Below are 20,372 nucleotides of genomic sequence, written 5' to 3' on the forward strand. Positions count from 1 at the left end.
AATTCTGCCAGCAACCAGTATACTTCATTCTTCCCAATCATCATATCAAGCTTTAATCACAAGATTTTCATGCAATTCATGGCATTGAGAATAATCTAGTCATCTTCAGTCCTAGCAAAACTTTTTACTTGCAAAAAAGAACAATTCATCTTTACCTTTCTTGTGATACACAAATAATCAGACATGACCAAATTTCTTCTTGCACTGATACTGACCTCTAGTGCTGGAACAAACATCAGTTCCTTTAATCTCTGAAAAACTTAGCATTCTGGAGTAAAAAAGGATGCTATTAGCTATTAACTCTGCCTATTCTCTGGAATGGGTTTGTCTCAAAGTGATCATTGATAATAACTGCAAACACCCTTCACACGGCACTAGTGTTTGATAGATTATCAGTGTCTTGAATGTTGCATAATCTACTGTGCCAGTTAATCGATATTCTTGCTCACTTGTCTATTTTGAATGAAAAATTTTTTGAGAAGAAAACCTTACAAAAAGAAACTTATTGATCACAGGTCTTTCCAAAGGGTATTTCTGTTGCCAACTGTTACTACACAGGTAAATTATCTGAATCAATATCGAAATTACAAGATACACACACACATCTGAATGAGGCAAACATCTTGTTTTTCAAATAATTCACTCAAAATTTAATGTATTTCATTCTATTATTTTCAAGACTAATTACACAAGACACATGAATTACCAAGTTTTGTCTCAATATGTGATTGCAACTTGATTCACAAGCCAATTTTTTTAAATATTTACTAATAAATAAGACCTTATCAAAGTATAGCCAATGTTATTTATTAGAAGATCAAATGGAACTATGGTCAATTTGGTTTAAAAGAATTAAAAATACATCACATATGTAAAACAGAGCAACTAAACACATCATGATTTAATATCTATGGTAATACCAATGTTAGAAAACTGTCTCTGTACACTATATGCATCCATCATTCCAAGAATCAAGGTATCCAAATGATGTAAAAGATCAGTCATGCTACTCCCACTGGACATGAGGCAATCACTATTTGCCTTTCTAAACTACTGGCCATTCACATCATTAACAAAATAAAATCCACAGCAAAGAACTGAGGTTGTTATAAAGCCTACTCCACTATTCTATAGCCAGCTTGCATTCTCTTAGTTTTAAGAATGATAGAACAATAGCAATGTTGCAAAAACGTATCCATCTAGACACAAGTAATGTTAACATCTTTGTACACAATAGACTGTGAATATCAAAGAGATAACAGATATGGGCTTGGTTATTCACAGGTTTTTGGCTTAGCATTTTTTTTTTTTTCAATATCAGTAAGTAATCAAAATGCATCCTACAGAAAAACATTAGACTGAAGTGCTCAGATTGGGAAAAATCCTGAAAGTTGATTTATTATTATTATTTTTTTTTTTACCTCTGTCATATGTAGAGAATACTAAAGCCTCTGCTATCTAGAGAAAACCAGAATGAGGGAAGCAAGAAGAGCACAAAAAAAATTAAATTGTATTTAGAATAGTCCAATAAAGGAGTCAATATTAATAGAATTAAATAACCTAACATTTGCTGATAATATTCTTATGATTGTAAACAATATGAATGATTTAAAGGAAATGATAGAAGATCTAACTAAATCACTAGAAATTGGATTAGACATTATGAGAAAACCAAAATGACAAATTGAAAAGGATACGATGAAAGACAACATTAAGGTAAACAAAGAATTGAAATAGTAGACGAGTATGTATACTTGGGAAAATTGTTAACAATGAAGAAACAAGGAGTCATGGAAAAAGTGAAAAGTATAGGAATGGGATGAGCAGCTTTTAGAAAATTGAAGAGTTTTAAACAGCAAAATAAAATCAGAACAGAACAAGACTGTTCACACCAATGTGTATTGCCTGTTATGAAATACAGAACAGAAACCTGGCCAATCAAAAAGGAAATAATAGATTAAAAAAAAAAAAAAAAAACCAGAAAGAATGGAAATAAAAGGTAAAACAAAATTTTTGGATATTGGGGAAAACATACTTCAAAAGAAATGGAAATGGAGGACACATTGCAAGACTCAAGGACAATAGATAGACAAGTTTTACTGGAGAGGCAGCCATATGAAGGTAAAAGATCGGCTGGAAGACCTGAAAGAAGATGGTCAGATGATATAAGAAAAACAATTGGAACTCTTGGGCACCAACAAGCTCAGGATAGAAACAGATGCGAGAGATACCTATAGCTAGAAATGACTGTAAAATGGGTTAAAAGAAGAAGAAACTGCCATAATGAACTTGATATGTATATATGTCCCATGATTACATAGATGTAAGATGTTCATTTGAAGTCGATATAACCTTTGGATATTATATTATAGAAATATGGACACAAATGCTGTGTGTGACTGGTTGGGTGGTTAAAAATGCAATGTTGAAATTACACTTGATTTATAATGCCAAGATTAAAAAAATGGTTTCGAAAAACCATGAAATAAATATATATAACAAATGATGCGTATTTTATGTAATTAGGTAAGAGGCTCAAAGAATCAGTTAAAATCTGTACTATATACTCAAACATGCATGACTTCTTTAAGAACTGAAAATTTTGCCACTCTACAAATTACCAACTTTTTTTTTGTCCTAGTGCTTTATCACATATGCATATTCTCAATTTTCTTCACCTTTTTAATCACTGTGATCCACAAACAGATGCCTCTCGGATCCACTATTAACAGATCATAGACAACTAATAAGTATGGTGTAAAATGTACTGTAATTTTAAGAACAACCACAGGCCACAAATGCATTCAGTTTCAACAACTGTCCATAAAAATGTTGGAAGAACTACAGTTAAGTGGAACTGACTACATTCTTGTCAATGGCTTCTCTTTTTTGTTGTAACAATAAGAAGCAAACCTATTTCACAATTTTACTACATCATCCCAAATTCTAATTGCACTTAAAAAAGAAAATTCGGAGAGCCTGGTGTAAGGTGGGGAAAATTATATACACTGGAAGAAAATGAATAATTATGAGATAGTTATTAAATGAATAAAATTTAATAAAAATGAAGAATGAAGCAGAACAGTAAAATGGGAATAAAATTAGATCACACTATCCAAAGATGATCTACTGGAAGACTGAGAATGTTAGACAAAACTGAAATATGGATAACAGGTGCTTATAAATTAAAGAAATGACTTGAAAGGTTATTTTTTCCTTTCATGCCATCAAAACCATAAAACAACTCAGAGGAAGTCTCAACTGGCCTATTACTTCAAAAGATAATTCATTCTAAATGAGTAATTTTGATGTTGGATTAGAAATCTTGAATACTTATAGTGCAGCATCATGTAGCTTGTATCTTTCCTGATGATGACCTCAATACAGAGGTCAAAACATCAAATGTTACTTTCCTAATGTTAAGTAAAGTAATTATTCTAACACATCTGTTGTGTCTCCATAAATTCTTCACTATGAATGCTGACCACCGTGTAACCTTAAAAGAAAGAAATCTTGCATGCTTAAATATAGAAGTAACACATGACTTAGTTTTTAGTGCACTCACATGTAAGTAATAAACTTTGGCAACCAGGTGTGCATGTTACAATATCTAGTACAATGACTGAGCAAAGTTATGCTTGGCATGACACTACACTAAACAAGACCCTGGTAACAAACAGACCACTTATACTAACTTCTCTGCCACATAGATCAGAAGAACACAGATGATGGACCTGTACACAGGATGGCTTACACGCTTGCTCCTCAGACAATTTTTTTTTTTGAAATTGTTTATATAAAATAATCTGAGTCCTTTTGATGAAGTAAAATGAAGAATTGTACAAGTGAGTGAGTCATTCACACAAATATTACCATTACATATAAAGTTTTGCCATTTGAACATGTTGAGTGACCAATATAGTGAAATCCTGTAAATAAGTTTTTTTTCTTACATAATGCTTTGATTAGGCTGCATATGAATTACTATGAACATCTACAGATTTCATTGCATGGTTTTTGAAAAGGAGCAGGAGATGGTTGAGAGGATTCAGAGACAACTGACTGTTGGTTTCTGGTCTCTGAAATGAGGACAGATTAAGAGAATGCAAATTACAGAGCCTAGTGGATAGAAAGAAGAGGTGGAGACCCTACTGAGATATAAATTGGTAAGGGATAATTACCAGATTAATGTGGATGAGATTTTTCATAGACTACCTGGAGCCTGAGAGGCCATTGCAGGCAGCTGCAAAAGGAGGGTATAATTTTTTGCATGGAAGTGGTGGGTAATTAAATGCATTGCTTGAGAGAGTGGCAAGTGCAAGGATAGTGGATGCATTTAAATTGAGGTATGATGAGCTGTGCTTGTGGGAGTGGGACCTCCCATGATGAGTCTCTTGACTGCATGGAGGTCTGTCTGGTGATAATAAATTTTACTTTTAACATTTTGATATGAAGATCATTTTTATGTCAAGGGGGGTTGGCAATCAGGAAACTTGCTTTACCAAACAACTTATTTAAGCCACCTCAGACATGCAATAAGTAGGGTGGTGGTGTACACCAGGCAACAAAATTCATACTATCGACTTTTCAAACTATAGTACATTTTGTACCATGGGTAGGCTAAGGATATACTTTTTGGTATTTTTAATTTATTTTTTTTACATAGTTCTATAATTTCTACTCATCAAAACATGAAACTTTTCCAAACATGTCTGGCATCCAATAAGTGGGAAGGTCACACTAGGCAATGAAATTCACCTCTCACCTAAAGACAACACAAGCATCCATGCCTAAGTGGGATTCAAACCCACAGCCTGTTAGTTGGAAAACAGGTATGCAACCCATTAGCCAACCAGGATGGCTGATTCTGAAGTGTGCCCACAGTAAGGCATTCACTAAGTGTTAATATGACCATTAACAAGTTGGCTGGCAATGTATTATTAACAAGACATGTCCAAGGAGAACATAAGTTCCTTTATCAATCATTAAAACGGTTTATGAATTATGTAAAAAATAAATATTTAACAAATAAAAACTGAATAATGAAAAATCTTTAGCCCCATACAGCACTGTTATATGATGAGGTTTTCATTCAGCTTTTCATGGGTGGGATTTACATGAAAAAGAAGTTTAAATTTTTTGGAATCACGAACAAGTTTTCTATTTTGCATGTAGTGCTCGTCTGGCTCTAAATTGTCTGCTTGTCAATAAATACAGCATTCAGCCATTTGACACAATTTTGAATGTTTGCATTGGAATATGGCTGGTCTGATTGTTCTTTGGAACTTGATTAATATGATGAAGTTTTTTTTTTTTTTGTTAGATTTAGAAAAGAAAAAAATTCCCTCCCATTTCAAATGTTATTTAAAACTTTCATCCATCATGTGAAATGGATAACTGACTTTGCATCAAGGTGCACTTGGCATTTCACAGTGCAAAACAAGTTGTCTATATATGTGGATATATACAAACATTCATGCAATGACATTATTATTATCAAGAGAGACTTCCAGGGAGTCGATGACTCGTCGAGAGAGGCCACATACTACACACACTACTTATTAATACTTATTCTTGAATTCATTCCCACTGCTTGCTTGCATACACCACATCCAATGGCAATCCATTCCAATCTCTCATCACCCTATGGGAGGAAAAATCTAGCCCTCACCCCTTCTTAGCCTCCAAGGATTCTCTCGTCCTTTCCCCACCCTCCATAAAATGAAAAATTCCATGAACTGAAATCCTGTACCACTCTTTCCGAACTTTCTACATCACTCATATCACCCCTCTTTCTCCTATTTGCTAGTGTCTGCAGTCTAAAAATTCTCAATCTGTTTTCATAATCAATATTCCACAATCCTGATATCATTTTTAACACTCCTTTGCAGTCTATCCGCTGTATCAGAATCAGTGGAAACAAGGAGACCAGACCTGCACACACTAGTCCAAGTGAGGTCTCATTAAGGCCGTGTAAATATATATATAGTTACAAGTCCCCCCCCCCCATACACACACACACACATATGGGGGGGGGGGAGACAAAACACTACAAAAGTTCTCAAATCATCTGAACAAGCAATAAATCAAATTCATGGCAGAGTTAGAAACAGTTCACTTTCTTTCTTCAAACAGGTTTGAAGATTGTTTTTATGTTGTAATCTACAATAACAGATATTTATATGCTCAATCTCATTACAGATGGCAAGAACTACCCTCATTTATGACAAACACACAAACACAAGACTAATTTCTTTTGACCTTCAAGAAGAATGGATGTGACAAAGAACTGTTACCAGATTCAATAAACATGCCACAAAATGAAGAGGAGCAAGATCTTCTTCCCTCCTCGGTACTTCAAGCTCCCAACATAATGAAGATAAGCAAAAATTCTGAAGTATAAGCACATTCACACATGTAATTACAATTTCTTTCATCTAGTAAAATAAACACAGCAGCCCAAGTGATTACTCAGGTATTTACTGCCTTTAGCATAATTGCAATGTCCCATATATTATGGACAAATAGAAAAATTCATAAGACAGCATACAGAAGACCATGTTAAAAGCATGCTATGTATGGGAGATACAGTGCCTCAGCTGTACTGTCATGTATTGAATTATGAAAATCCAAACCACCCACCAATCTACTGGTCACAAAGTCAAGCAAGATGGAGAAGAGATCTAACATTAATGTTTTAACAGAAAGATATAATTCTCAGAAATACTGAACCCTATTTATTTGGACATAAACTGCTATAACTATTCAATTACAATTCAGCTATGGCAAAAACAAGACAAACATAATCAACAACGCCAACAAGTCCAGAATGTTTCAAACCATTGCAATTCTTAGGGTAAGATAAAACTAGTCATATTTTAAAATTGACCCATTTTTTCTTTCCGTGCGACTAGCCCATATAAAACTAATATAGTGAGTCACGTGATCTCTGAAGATCATATTTAAAGGATAAGCTGATGCAACAACCACTATTTATGAGCAGTGCATGAAAATTCTCCATGCAAAACTTATGCTAGAATAAAAAATGGATGTAAATAAAAATATAATTTCCAGTGAAATAAAAATTTTCCAACATAAAAAAAAAAACTTTGCTGATAATATCAAGGTTGATCCTTTTCACTTTCTCTACAGCCACTTCATCCCCTCCCCCCCCTTTTTTTTAAAAGTAATTATGGAAAAATTACTTTAAAAAAAACATTATTCCTGACCATTTTCAATGGAGAAAATGTCAGATTTCTCAATGGTCAATAATATGGGATATTTCTTTAATTTAGACTATATAAATTAATCAGGCTTAGCAATTCATAATTTATCTGAATTCTCACATGCAAAGAATTTATCCACAGTTCTTGACAAACATAGCATCCACATCTGATGATCAAATCTTTTTATTACAGAGTTCCAAATTTGAAACACGTTACAAATAATTATATATCTTAAAACACAAACATAAGAATTACAAATATATTTCCTATAAAATAAGACAGAAAATAAAACAAGTGATCCTAGAATACACTCTCTCTTAAATATGCTATGAAGATTGTAATAAAATAAACTAATGTTTAATATAAGTGTGTTCTCTTTAGCATTTAAAAACCTATAAAAATAATCATAATTAAAATTCTGAATATTTTTATGAATTGTTTATGTTAGTATGTTTATTAGTTTGTTTTCATAACACGCATTGTCGGCACTTACGATGTGCCCGTTATGGAATTGTTTGTCCAAAGTGATATGTAAAGAAGTTAAAAAATTTATGTACTTACCGGATTTGAATAATTGTGTTACTTGAAACAAATTTTATTGTAATTTAAAATTATCAAAAGTTGTGTTTTATGAGGACATTCTCTTATCGCTAATGGAGACAAAGTGTCAGCCATTATACAGTACTTAGTTTCTTGCTTGCTACGGAGTGCGCATGCTCGCCAAGAAGTTTGATGAGTGATTGACAGCTGACAAGAACGCGTCCGGTATCTGAGGAACGGCTGTAAACAAGTGAGTGTTCGGAAGGAATTTTAGAACACAGGCCAGCAGATATTTAGGTTCGGAGGAACTTGAGTTTTTTTATGTGACAGTCAGAGGAAAATTAATAGTATATTCCGAAAAAGGAATCGTGGAACTATTAAGTTTTAATGTGGAATAAGTATGTGGATAAATAAAAGGGAAATATTGCTATAAAGCATTTTAAAAGGAATACTGGAGGAAACACTGATTGAAAGAGAACTGTAAGTTTTTTTTAATTGGAAGAGTAAGACTGTCAATAAGCATTTAGTAAATAAAAGAAGAATTTGCTATTTACGTTCTAAAGAAATTTTCAAGAAAACTCTGATTAGGAAGTTTCATCTGTATTAAGGACGCCAGATCTGACTATTGTTTCTACTGAAGAAAAGAGAAAGAATTAAGTCAGGAAGAATTAATGCGTTACATAAGTGATGAGAAAGGATCCTGTAAAAATGAAGAATAGTCATATCTATTGAAAAGGGCCTTGACAGAGAAAGAAACTGGCTATGAACATTTTGTGATTGTGCAAACAAAGTGTTTAGTCTAGTCTTAAGTGTAAGTTTATTTTTAAAAGGCCTTGGATCCAATTAATTTGTAGTTAGTTATGTAATATTTGTTTACAGGTGTGTGTGTATATATATATATATATATATATTGTTTTTGTTATATTAAATGTGTTTATTTTGTATTTTGGTCTTGAGTCAGTGATTATTTGGATTCTGAAAGAAAGAGTTAAGATCATTGCACCAACTGGAGTGAACCCTTATGCATATAACATATAGGTGCACTCAGAATTAAAAAAATAATTGTTAAAAACAGAGATCATTCTCTATGGTAGGAATTATATTAAGATATAATATCTATGAATACTCTATCTATATAAAAATCCACCAATTATTAACAACACCATGAAATTTTGCTTCATGTTTCTTTTATGCAAATTCAAAGTTTTCAAATACAGCAGCAAACACTAAAAATAGCTGCTGTATTCAAATCCAATGAATTAAACAGTGTGTGTTTAAATCACTGGGGATTGCCAAGTGTTCCATAAATGTGTAGAAAAACAAAAAATAAAGGATAAAAATGCAGTTATCTACAGCTGCTTATAAATGATACTTGATATGAATATTGGGTAAATGACATAAGTGCAATAGAGAAAAAGCATGATTTCAGAGATCTAGTTATGATTCAGTTCAAATTTTCTGGGGCAAACTCCATTTATTCACTTTTTAGCAATATGGAATTTTGAATTTCATGGAAAATTAATCTTGGTATATTTGTCATATCTCAGCAGATAAATGAAGATTTTTCAAATAATAAATATATTCCTCTGACCATTTCTAAATTTTTTGAAGGAAATTCAAGTCCAGCTTGTTTCCACACCAATGCTAATACTAACTGTCAACAAAAGTATCATTCATGACTAAAAATGCAGTTCCATTAGAAATACTCAGAATTTTCTTCCTAAGAATATTCACAAGTATCTGTCCTCGCTGTTATTTTCCTTCCCTTTCTTTCATACTTAAGAAAATAAATAAGACAATAATGATTCCCTACATACATCATATAATCTCCAATCTGAGATCACAATATACAGGCAAAATAACAAGTCGCACTTTAAACTGCTGAAAAAAGATTAATGATATGATCGTATAAAATTGTTCATGCATTATACTATTAACAAGGGCAAAAGACTAGCCATTGGGTTCTGTCCTTATTTCATTCCTTAATGTTGAACAAATCTTAGTGTTGTTCAGTTTCCACTTCCTGTTTCAAGCATTGTTAATAGAGCAACCCCACCTCCCCTTAAAAAAAAATTCTAGGCAATTTAACACCACAAATCCTGGATGTCTCCAAGTAATCTTTCCAGAGCATGAAAGTATGCTGTAATTCCTACATTTTAGACTGAAAGGATGTATTCCACAGTTTGAAAGTGTTCAGGAAACTTTTTTTTTTTTTTGGATAGGAGTCCTCCTATAGCAAATTACATTGGTAAATGGACCTCACTTTTGCCTATTCAGATAAAAATCTCTACTTTTCAGCAATCTTTATAGGCATGCACAGATGAATTTGTGGAATCTGTACTATGCATATTGGAATAGGGTTGGGACTCGGGTATAAAATGTCATGTAAACAAGCCTTCAATTATTAAACTATAACGTTCCTTTATAGTTTAATAATTGATGGTATAAACTGAATTAAAGGAATATGCATACTACTGTTAGTAAAGAGCAAAACATTTTATATTCTTGTGGAAGCTAGGAAGCTGAAATTCTTTGTAGCGTATGCTAAATTCACAGTCAGGTTGGGAAAATCAATATATTTTGTGGAAACCTTAATTTGCCAAAAATCTTGATTTCTGAACAGTACACCCAAATGATTTAATAGGCCAGCAGAATACTGTGCGACTTATTGTGCTTGCAACATGCAAAACAATCACATCACAAAGAAATGGCATTAATCAATAAAACACAGAATCTAAAATCTGCATTCTTTTCAAAACTGGTTGATTAGCAAGACAGCCAGAAGAAATTACAACAAAACTTTTATAAGTATATTAAAAACATGAATTTTATTTATAATTCAATGCACTCTAATGACTGCATCAGTTAAACATACAGTAATACTCAGTTTAGCATAATTAAATAAATCAGTGAAATTTTCACTGTATATGAAATTTGTGAGGATGTTTTTCATTTTCTCAAATGCACAAAAAAGAAAAGAAAGGAAAAGAAAATTATGGAAGAACACCATACAGTGGACAAATTATTTTATCAATAATCATCTGTAGATGCAAGGAAAAGATCAAGTGAGTGATTCATGGTATGAATAGCAGAGGAACAAAACAAGTGTATTAGTTATAAGTTGCTAATATTTTGCTGGATTTCAAACTAATATTTTTCAGAATATGAAAGCAGTAATTTCTGTGTGTACCCTGAGGACAAGCTTTATTCACTTACACACCTTGGATTGTATGAAGCCCACTGCAACTTAGTCTACTTTGGAAAAACTAGTAGATCTGTTAAAATTGCTTTAAAGGCCAAAATATACATTTACCAATGGAAATCTGGACTGGCAGACCATACCAGAATACTATCTCATACAGGTTTAACTGGAACAGAGCTACTGTACTACAAAAGTTATGAGAAGTTTTTAGAATCATAATTAGAAGCTATATATATATATATATATATTAGATGAACCAAATCTTGTTTATCACATTTCTGCAATAACATAGTTGCATTCCCCAAGTTCTGTAATAGTATGTTTATGCTCTGAAGTTGCTGGATCCAACAACTTAATAAAGCACTTATTTTGTTCCTCTGGTAATGTTTATACCATGAAGCATTACCACAAATAACTAACCAGTTCAACTGTACAAAATTTCACCATATCCTTTTAATATATAAAGAATAATTTAGTAAAAATTAAAGAATAGGTTCATTTAAATTAAGAATCTTTCTGATCTAAACTGATTTATGAATTATTTTTGTGATTAAGATGGATTAACTTATATCAAGTATGAATTATTATTTACCAATGTATCATACATTCAGACAATGTTAGTTTAAACTTTGGGGGAAAATGAGAAAAATGAAAAGAAACATGAATACAAAAAATTATACATCTACTACAATATAGGTTAATAAAGCTTAATCGCTAGCCATTGAAATTCAAAGACAAAGCATTATTGGAAGAAAAATTAACAGCTGTTAAAGGTTAAACTTGACAAGAAAATTATTTTCTTTAATCCTTTATCAAAGTGTAAGCAAAGTTTGCATGTGAAGTAACTCCACAACTAGGCTACTTGTGTAGAGGCTAATGACTCCATACAAATTGCTTTATTCTATAATGCAACATGCACACACCCTTTCAGATATGTATAATTGTATGCATTATGGAAATGGACTGCTATTCAGACCACTTTTGATGGAGCCAGAACCAAAAAGATGCCAAAGTTGAATTGCAAAGTCATATTTCCCACATACAAGTAGTGAAAAGATGCATCACCTCTTAACATGAGAAAAGAATTCTGTAAGCTCCTAGATGGGAAAAAAGAAAGAGATTATAGTTTTAAGATTGCAAGAAGTTTATGAACCAGAAGGAAAGTGACTTTAAAGTTCATTGGGAATATAGTGGTGACCTTTTCACAGAACATTTGAGATATAGAAGGGAGAGTGGGAATTTGTCAAATTGTCTTATTAAAAGGTACTTTCATCTCTAGTTACACCTCCTATATCACAGAAATACAACAAATTCCATTACTTTTCAAGAATTTCCAGACTGTGAATTATAACAGTTACATATAAAACTCTCCTACTTTTTAGGTGTATGTTGTAACATGTGCTATAATTTTAAACTCATTCTATTTTAATTTCTCCAACTGTATTTAAGCATCAACAAATGGTCCGAAACAAGACTGAAAATTCTGATGTTATTCAATTGTTTTTAGCCATGTTCATTAATATGAACATATACAATTTCTTTTGCATTCTTCCATCAGGTGTATAAATTCCTTTTCCTGAAGAAGAAGGAAACGGGTGTTCTTTAAATTTTGATAATTTCTGCCTAATATGTCTAGATTTCTGGAGCCAGATATAAGTTCAAGAATCCCATAATCACCTTTCCTGGAATTCATTTATCTCATCAACAGCTGTGATATTAATTTTTGCAGGTATGCCTTCAAGGTGAAGTTTATGCAATCAGAAAGGAGTGGACAAAGTTTTAGAGAGGAACTGCAGATTCTGTTTGTTTATTTTTATTCTATTTTTTCCCTCAATTTTTTTTTAATGAAATCTCTAGAGACGTGCACTCTTGGTCAAGGTTCTGGCAATGCATCTACAACTGAAATGTGAACAAAAAGGATTGGGAATCTGTTTTTCAAGAAAGACAATTTTTGATTTCATTTCCAATGGTGGTTGATTATATTCAGAATTCCATCTAGAAATGCTAGATGTGTTCAGTATATTCACTGAGGAAGATCAAAACTTAGAGTTTAACATGTTCTCTTTGTTCTGCAAGAATTTCACAAGGATAATTCATCTCTCTCTTAGCAAATTATCAGTTCCATGCGAGGAGGAAATACTGTTTCTCTTCCTTATCCACTGTACCAGTCTTGATATAATTTGTTGATATGTGTAGAACACATGGACAATTTGCATGGATGCAAAGCATCTATTTAAGTCAATATAACCTTTGGATATTGTAGAAATAATATAGATACAAAGCACATTTTTTATATATTTTATCCATGTGGCTGGTTACATAGTTAAACAATACAGGTTCGTATTTATAGTACAGTGATTAATAGAAACTGAAGTTAAATACTTTAAAGTTAATCTTTATAAAGGCAGATTATTTATTTAGTATGCATGCCTACAGAAAAATATTAACGAAATCAAATTAAGGAATGAAAGCTTCCTGTGTGTGGAAAAAGCAGAAATTTTGTATTATCCTATGCTGTAACATAGAATTGCATTACTTTGCTAAATTTATTTTGGTAACACGGAAAGGTAAGAACCTAAATAAAAATGGAAATGAAATCAATAACAAAAAGACATTTTAAAAAGGGAAGAAAATAATATCTATACTAAAGAATGGCTTCCATTTATGCTAAACAGGGTACTACTGTACTTACACACACAATCATTAAAGATTAAAAAGTTTTTCTCAAAAATTGCATACTCCAACTTTTCAAGTTACTTCCCAAACATTACAAAATAACAAGTACTAAGGAATATATTGAATGTTCTTTACAAAGAGAATGTATCATTAGTAACCAATAATGAAGTTTTTATCTAATGTTTTCCTTTCTGAGAATATATCTTCTTGAGAATTAGGAAGATAAATACAAACAGCTGCTCTTAAGAAATTCAACTATAATGAAAATTAGAAAGCCTTACATTCATGCAAATTTTGTATGGTATATTTTCTAAACAGACATTCAAGCAACATAACACACAAACAGTGTGTTAGAGAGAGCACGATAGAGAAAGCAATTCCAGATTTCTACTAATTGATTCACACAACTCACATATCACAGCAATGTTTTTTGTGGAAATTTTTTGTGCAACTGGGAGGAGAGGGATAAAATTTAAAAATCAGTCCAACTATGAGACCTATATTTAGATTTAAAAAAAAAAAAAACTTCATGCCCATAAAATGATATAATATGCACACATACATATAGACTACACTTCAAATTAAATCTGAATAAAAATTTATTCATGAAAATTATGTACTTGTCTACAACACTTCTATAATGAAATGAAACTTATAAAAAAACTTATACACTTGACATACATGTTGCTCATTTACAGTAGCCTTAAGCATAAATGCAGCTTAATTTGAGGTTCAAATGTTCCAGATACACTCCATGCTACCACACACTAAAATCTTCTCAAAGTAGCATTTTTTTTATGCTACTCACTATAACAATCATAACTACGCTTAATTTTAAGAATATATATATATATATATAATATATAGATCAGGAAGCTGCAAAGAACATATTTCTTACATCTTTCTAGTGCACAATAAAATCTGTGAACAAAAGTTTATTTCATACAGTAACTATTTAAAAACACAGAAAACATAAAAATTCATTTATTAACCACACCAGGTTACATTTTAACAAATACATAACAAGACAAAAATGATGCAATATACCTCAGGAAGTGCAGATGTAGCTTGTAATAATGACGTAACAATGGCATTTAAGGGATCCAGCTACTCTAAGTGATAAATAACCATGACTGATATTAGCTACATAGATGCTCAAGACATGGTTGCAATGCCACAAATGTCAATGATAGCTTCTTAATATCGTCGTCTTTTAGATTCCACTGCATATTCTTCACGAGGATCTCTGCCTTCCATCATTTCTCGAGGCACACCACGACCTCCAAGTGGTGCACCTCCACGCATATTATTCATGTTACCTGCTGGTACTAATGATCCTGGCCCACCCCCCATGTTACCCATGGGCACTGTACCAGGTGGACCAGCCATGTGATGAGCAGAAGGAGGCTGATCAAAGCGTGACTGTCTTTGCTAAAATGTTGGATAAAATTTATATCCACCCCAAGAAAATTTTAAATACATTTACACAAGTCACATAAATGGTAATTTGTTTTGAGTTCATAAGTAGTTCAGTTCATGGTGTCAAACAATGGCAATGACGAGGCAACATATCCATCCATTACGCGATCATCAGGGAGAGGTCACCATAAAAAGGAAGGAATGAGTTAAATTAGTATTCATGTTAAAACCTCAGCGAATATCATGTTATGAAACTAATGGATGCTACAAATCAAAAATCGCAAATAATGAAATCCTGCTAAATATTGATGAAATCGATTAAGGAAAAACAGAATAATTTCAAGAACACAAGAAAACAGCAGGTACTCTCACATACACACACAGGAAAGAGTTTGGAAAAATATTTCATTTGTCTAAGAAATTGCACATACATTCAAGTTTTACTTCAGTCAAAAAAACTACATCAATATATATATATTATCACATGGATTCTGATCAATCATATTTAATTAATACCACAACTTGTAGATAATGCTGTGCTTGAATAGAAAGCTATTTTTAGTGGTTGGAACACTAGTTCAAAACTGCTGATGAACAAAATGCTTAGAGTGGTAGGATTTGATTACTTATTCAATCCATGGCCAAAATCTATAATTTCCACATATTTCATTGGAAAAAGGGTGATAACCAAAAACTATCGATTTTTTAAGGCATAAGTAATTTCTCAAATACATCCAGATATCACTATGTAAAATATTAGATATTTTAAATAATGTGCAGTTAATAAGGGTTAATATAAAATTTTTCCAAACACAAACAGATGCCTTAACCTCAAAGAAATTCAAATCCTTTGCAAGAATAAAAATTCTACAGCTGAAATGCTTCCAGCTAATTTATAACTGCTTGATATTATTTTGTAATGATTTCAAATTCCTATCAATTTTCCACTTATACTAATAGCTGTAATTTGAAATTTGCTCTTTATAATAGTTAGAGCTCATCCATAAATTACATTATGCTCTTGGAAGAGGGGGTGGATAGCTCTAAAAGTAAATGTTACATAAGTTTTTTTTTTTTACAATTCAGAAAATATTTTGCACAAGCATCTTCACATAAAATTCAAACTCATCATGGAAGGCTTACACTATTATTATTCAAACAATGCTTATATCTTTCCTTAAACATCTCTGGCAAATCCATTTCTTTATTGCTCTCCAATCAAAAAAAAATCAAAAGCTTAAGCGATGATTCTCTCCTAAAATGTTGTCATTTTCTTTATCTTCATGATAAAGAGTATTTGACTAAGATGTAATATGACAGGTTAAGCATCGATTTCAAATTCCTGGGATATACCCTCAAGTAGAGTATCATGATAGCACTACATGAAAGTTTACTAACTTCTTATTAACAATTTACCTCCAAATCAATCTATTATGCCAGGATTCCAGAAGTGTCAGATCTGACATGTCTTGTAAGCCACTTTAAATTGCATCAACCCACCCAAATCATTATCACATCTTGCAGATTTTTTTCCTGGTATCATGGCAATCAAAAACATGTTTTGCTAACCATTCTTTCCACCTAAGATTAGGCTCTACTCATGAATGCTAATAAAGAGTTCCTAATATATTCATTTTTAATGATTCTGCCATTAGCTCCTCTCTACCCCCAAATTTTTCTCAGAATTCACATGTGATCTTTAGTTTTTGATGAACTTTTTTTTCCCTAACCAAATTCTCAGATCCATAAGTTTAAGGTAACATTTATATATTGCTACACTTTCATGTTTTGGCCAATTTCTCTTATTCAATATTAATTTCAACTGGCTACAACATACCAGCTTTGCTTATTTAGTTTATTTCGATATTTAATTTGCCCTCTTCACTAAAAAGCTTTCCTAAAAAGCTGAAATGATCATCTCAATAGCACATGATGTGGCAAATAAAATGGCTGCTAATCCACAGTATACTAAATTACTACAGACTGCTTATCCTCTAATGTAGATAAAAAACATCCATTAGGTTGCAGAGAAACCAATTTAAACCAAGTAAATTACACTGATTTACTACATTATGTATAGTCTTTATAATATATTGGAGCACCTAGTGTTAATTATTTCCCTGTCCCAAACAAATTGTCTGTTGCAATCTTCAGGTTTTATTAGATTAATGAATTAAGTGTTCACTGATTTAAGATTTAATGACTCTTGAAAATCTTTTGGGTGTTATTAAATAATAACTCTTGAAGGATTTTCCTTCAAGCACATCCTTCCTTTCCCATTTGATTTATGTCACCATACCTTCTGAGATTACCTCTAACAATGTTTAGTTCTTTCCTAATATCATTTTTAATATGAATATTGCCACCGATGCCATCTGTTCACATTTCCAATCCTTCTCAGGTCTCTAGTCTTTGGTCAAGTGTTTTACTTCTGACCCAGCTCTCAGATCCATAAGTTAAAATTGGTTTGAACACACTTGTATCCAGCTAATTTAGTGTTTTGACTAATTTCTCTCTTATTTCATATGAATTTATCCAGTTGACTTCCTACCATACCAGTTTTATTGATTCTGTTGTCTATTTCCATATATAATTTACCATTTTCACTAAAAATCGTGTCCGAAATGTTTAACTTGTTCAATAGGTTCTACAGTTGACATTTTCAATGTTCCTGTCTATTTTCATTGCCTTTATCTTGTTACTGCTGATTTTCATACCAAATTTATTATAACAGTTATTCAATTTAGTCAGGGAATCTTGCAGACAGGTACTTGATTTAAAAGTATAATATCATATGCATAAAGTAAAGCAGTGAGATTAACATTTCCAATTTTGATATCAGGCATTAATACTGCTTCCCTTCATAATGTTATCCATATAGATAATGAATAACAGAGGGGATAATGTACATCCTTGTCTGATACCAGATTTAACATTAAATCACCTTCCTGTACTTCCTTCAATTATTCTAACTGCTGACTTATAACTCAGATAAAGACCAAGTATTGCTTAACATAATGCCCCACTGACACCATACAACTGTGGCATTTTGAGTAGCTTCTCTCTTGGCACCTTGTCAATAGGCCTTTTCCAGATCCACAAAACTTAAATGCAGATCTTTTTTATACTCCCATGATTTCTCAACTATGAAAAGTGAAAAGTTGAAATCAATTCTAAATTTTGCTAATTTTATTTTAAAGATTTAATATGGTCCAATGGAGGGAGAAAAAAAATAATAATAAAAGCAATTTCTTTGGAAATGAAAATTGCAATTTTAGATCGCTTAGCAAAAGGAGAGGGATTTATGCAATTGGTAAACATTTTAATTTAGGCTAATCTACTATAAGAGCAATGAAAAAGAATGAAATTGCAATAAGAAAATCTGTCATTTCTTGCGCAAAACTAAGTGCCAAACTATCTTCGTACTCAGGAGATGCTTTATTAGAAAAAACGGAACAAGCCCTCCTAATTTGGATTGAAGAATTAACTCAAAGGAGAATTCCGATTCCCAGGCTGATAAAGAATTTTCGGCTAGCAAAGGATGGCTAACCGGATTTTTAAAAAGGAATGCACTTCATAACGTGAAGATTACAGGTGAAGTTGCAGCAGCAGATGAAGTAGCAGCCAAAAATTTTCAAGAAGTTAGCCAAAATTATTTAAGATGATGGACATTGTCCCGGATCAAGTGTTTAATGCTGACGAAACAGGATTGTTTTGAAAGAAAATGCCTAGTCGAACTTACATTGCAAAGTCTGAGAAAAAAGGTGGGTTTAAAGCAAGCAAAGATCGAGTTACTTTGTATCAATGCATCAGGGGATCGAATGTTGAAACCCCTCCTAGTAAATCGATTTCTAAGACCACATGCTCTAAAATGCAAAGATCTGAAACAGCTGCCGGTACATTGGATGGCTAATACAAAGGCCTGGGTAACAACTGCTGTATTTACTGAATGGTTCAATAATTGCTTTGTATCAAAAGTGGAAACATATATGAAGCAAAAGGCTCTCGATTTTAAAGTTTTATTAATTGTTAACAATACACCAAGTCATCCACATTTAGAACATCCAAATGTGCAGGTAGCGTGTTTTTCACCCAATACAACAAGCATTATTCAGCCATTAGATCAAGGCATAATTGCTACTTTTAAAAAATATTACATTAAGCACACTTTTCAATTTATATTGGATAAACTAGAAATGAATCATTAACAGTATGTAACTGACGTTTCGAAAAACAAATCTATTTTGATTGTTTAAATCATGTTGCATCTGTTATCACTGAAATAAGACCACAAACTTTAAATGCCTGCTTGCTTGGTCTGGATGTGTTGTAAACAGTGCTACCATCTACATTATCAGTTGAAATCATTACATTGGCACATGAAATTGGTGGGAGAAGGTTTTGATACATTTAGCCAGAACTATGTAGCCTAATTGCTTGTGGATAATGCTATTATTCACATGTGATGATGATATTATTGGATATCGTCGAAGATCCAGAAAATGATAGTGAAGTGGAAGAAAAACCTGTCTCCTCACTGCAAATATAATTCAAGAAGGTTGAACTGTGTAATAAATTGGAAAATCATTTTCTTGTTAATGACACAAATGCTGAACGAGCCTTTAAATTCCAACATGAGCTGAAGGTATGTCTGGATATCATGAGCTGTATAAAAAATTAGTAAAATCATCATAGTTTAATCACTGATTACATTGTCAGAAGAAAAAAAATCAGTACAGAAGGAGGGTCAAATTAATTCTGTTTGTGAAGAACCATTGCCTTTACCATACAGATCTCATGCGCTCTCTCTCTTCTGGTGACGAAAGTGATTTCGCACCAGTTCACAAATGTTGCCAAATATAGTCTAATAGTGATGATAATTCTGATGAAAAAATGTAAAAAAAAAAAATTGTTACTTTTCAATAAAATTAAATGAATAAAGCTTTAAAACACACTTAGGCATTCTTATTTTCCTGAATTTTTATAAACTTTTTATGCGATTTTAGGTTCATTTTAATTCATTGCTTCGGTTTTATGGGGGTTCTAGAAATTATGGAGCATATCCCTAATTTTTCAATGTGAGTTATGCCTATTTTGTGCGATTTTTTATATGCGGTTTTCTGTGGAACGTATCTACCACATAAAAAGAGACCCGACTGTATTTTTATAAAACAAGTCAACCTAAAACATTTGGATAAAGAAAATGGAGAGAATAAAACAATGTCTATTAAACCAATGAGCCTTTAAAGCACACAAATTACAAAGAAACAATAGGTTCAAGAGCAATCTAAAGCAAACAAAAGAACTGG

General features: G+C 32.2%; 1 protein-coding gene across 4 annotated transcripts in view; it reads right to left on the reverse strand.

The window, feature by feature from the left end:
• The window catches only part of LOC150095974 (splicing factor, proline- and glutamine-rich-like), a 226,590-nt gene that overhangs the window by 148,006 nt on the left and 58,212 nt on the right, over positions 1 to 20,372 (reverse strand). The window contains exon 8 of one of the 4 annotated variants that reach the window (XM_090409420.1): positions 14,226 to 15,075. The exons of the other annotated variants lie outside the window; for them this stretch is intronic. Coding sequence (XP_090265546.1) covers positions 14,842 to 15,075 — 234 coding nt within the window. The 3' untranslated portion in view covers positions 14,226 to 14,841. Of the gene's footprint in view, positions 1 to 14,225; positions 15,076 to 20,372 lie in introns of those variants that run through there. 4 annotated transcript variants of the gene reach the window in all.

This window comes from Typopeltis vanoorti, chromosome 19 (genome assembly GCF_054136105.1).
Source record: "Typopeltis vanoorti isolate ZY-2024b chromosome 19, IOZ_Tvanoo_1.0, whole genome shotgun sequence".
In the NCBI taxonomy this organism is placed as follows: Eukaryota; Metazoa; Arthropoda; class Arachnida; order Uropygi; family Thelyphonidae; genus Typopeltis; species Typopeltis vanoorti.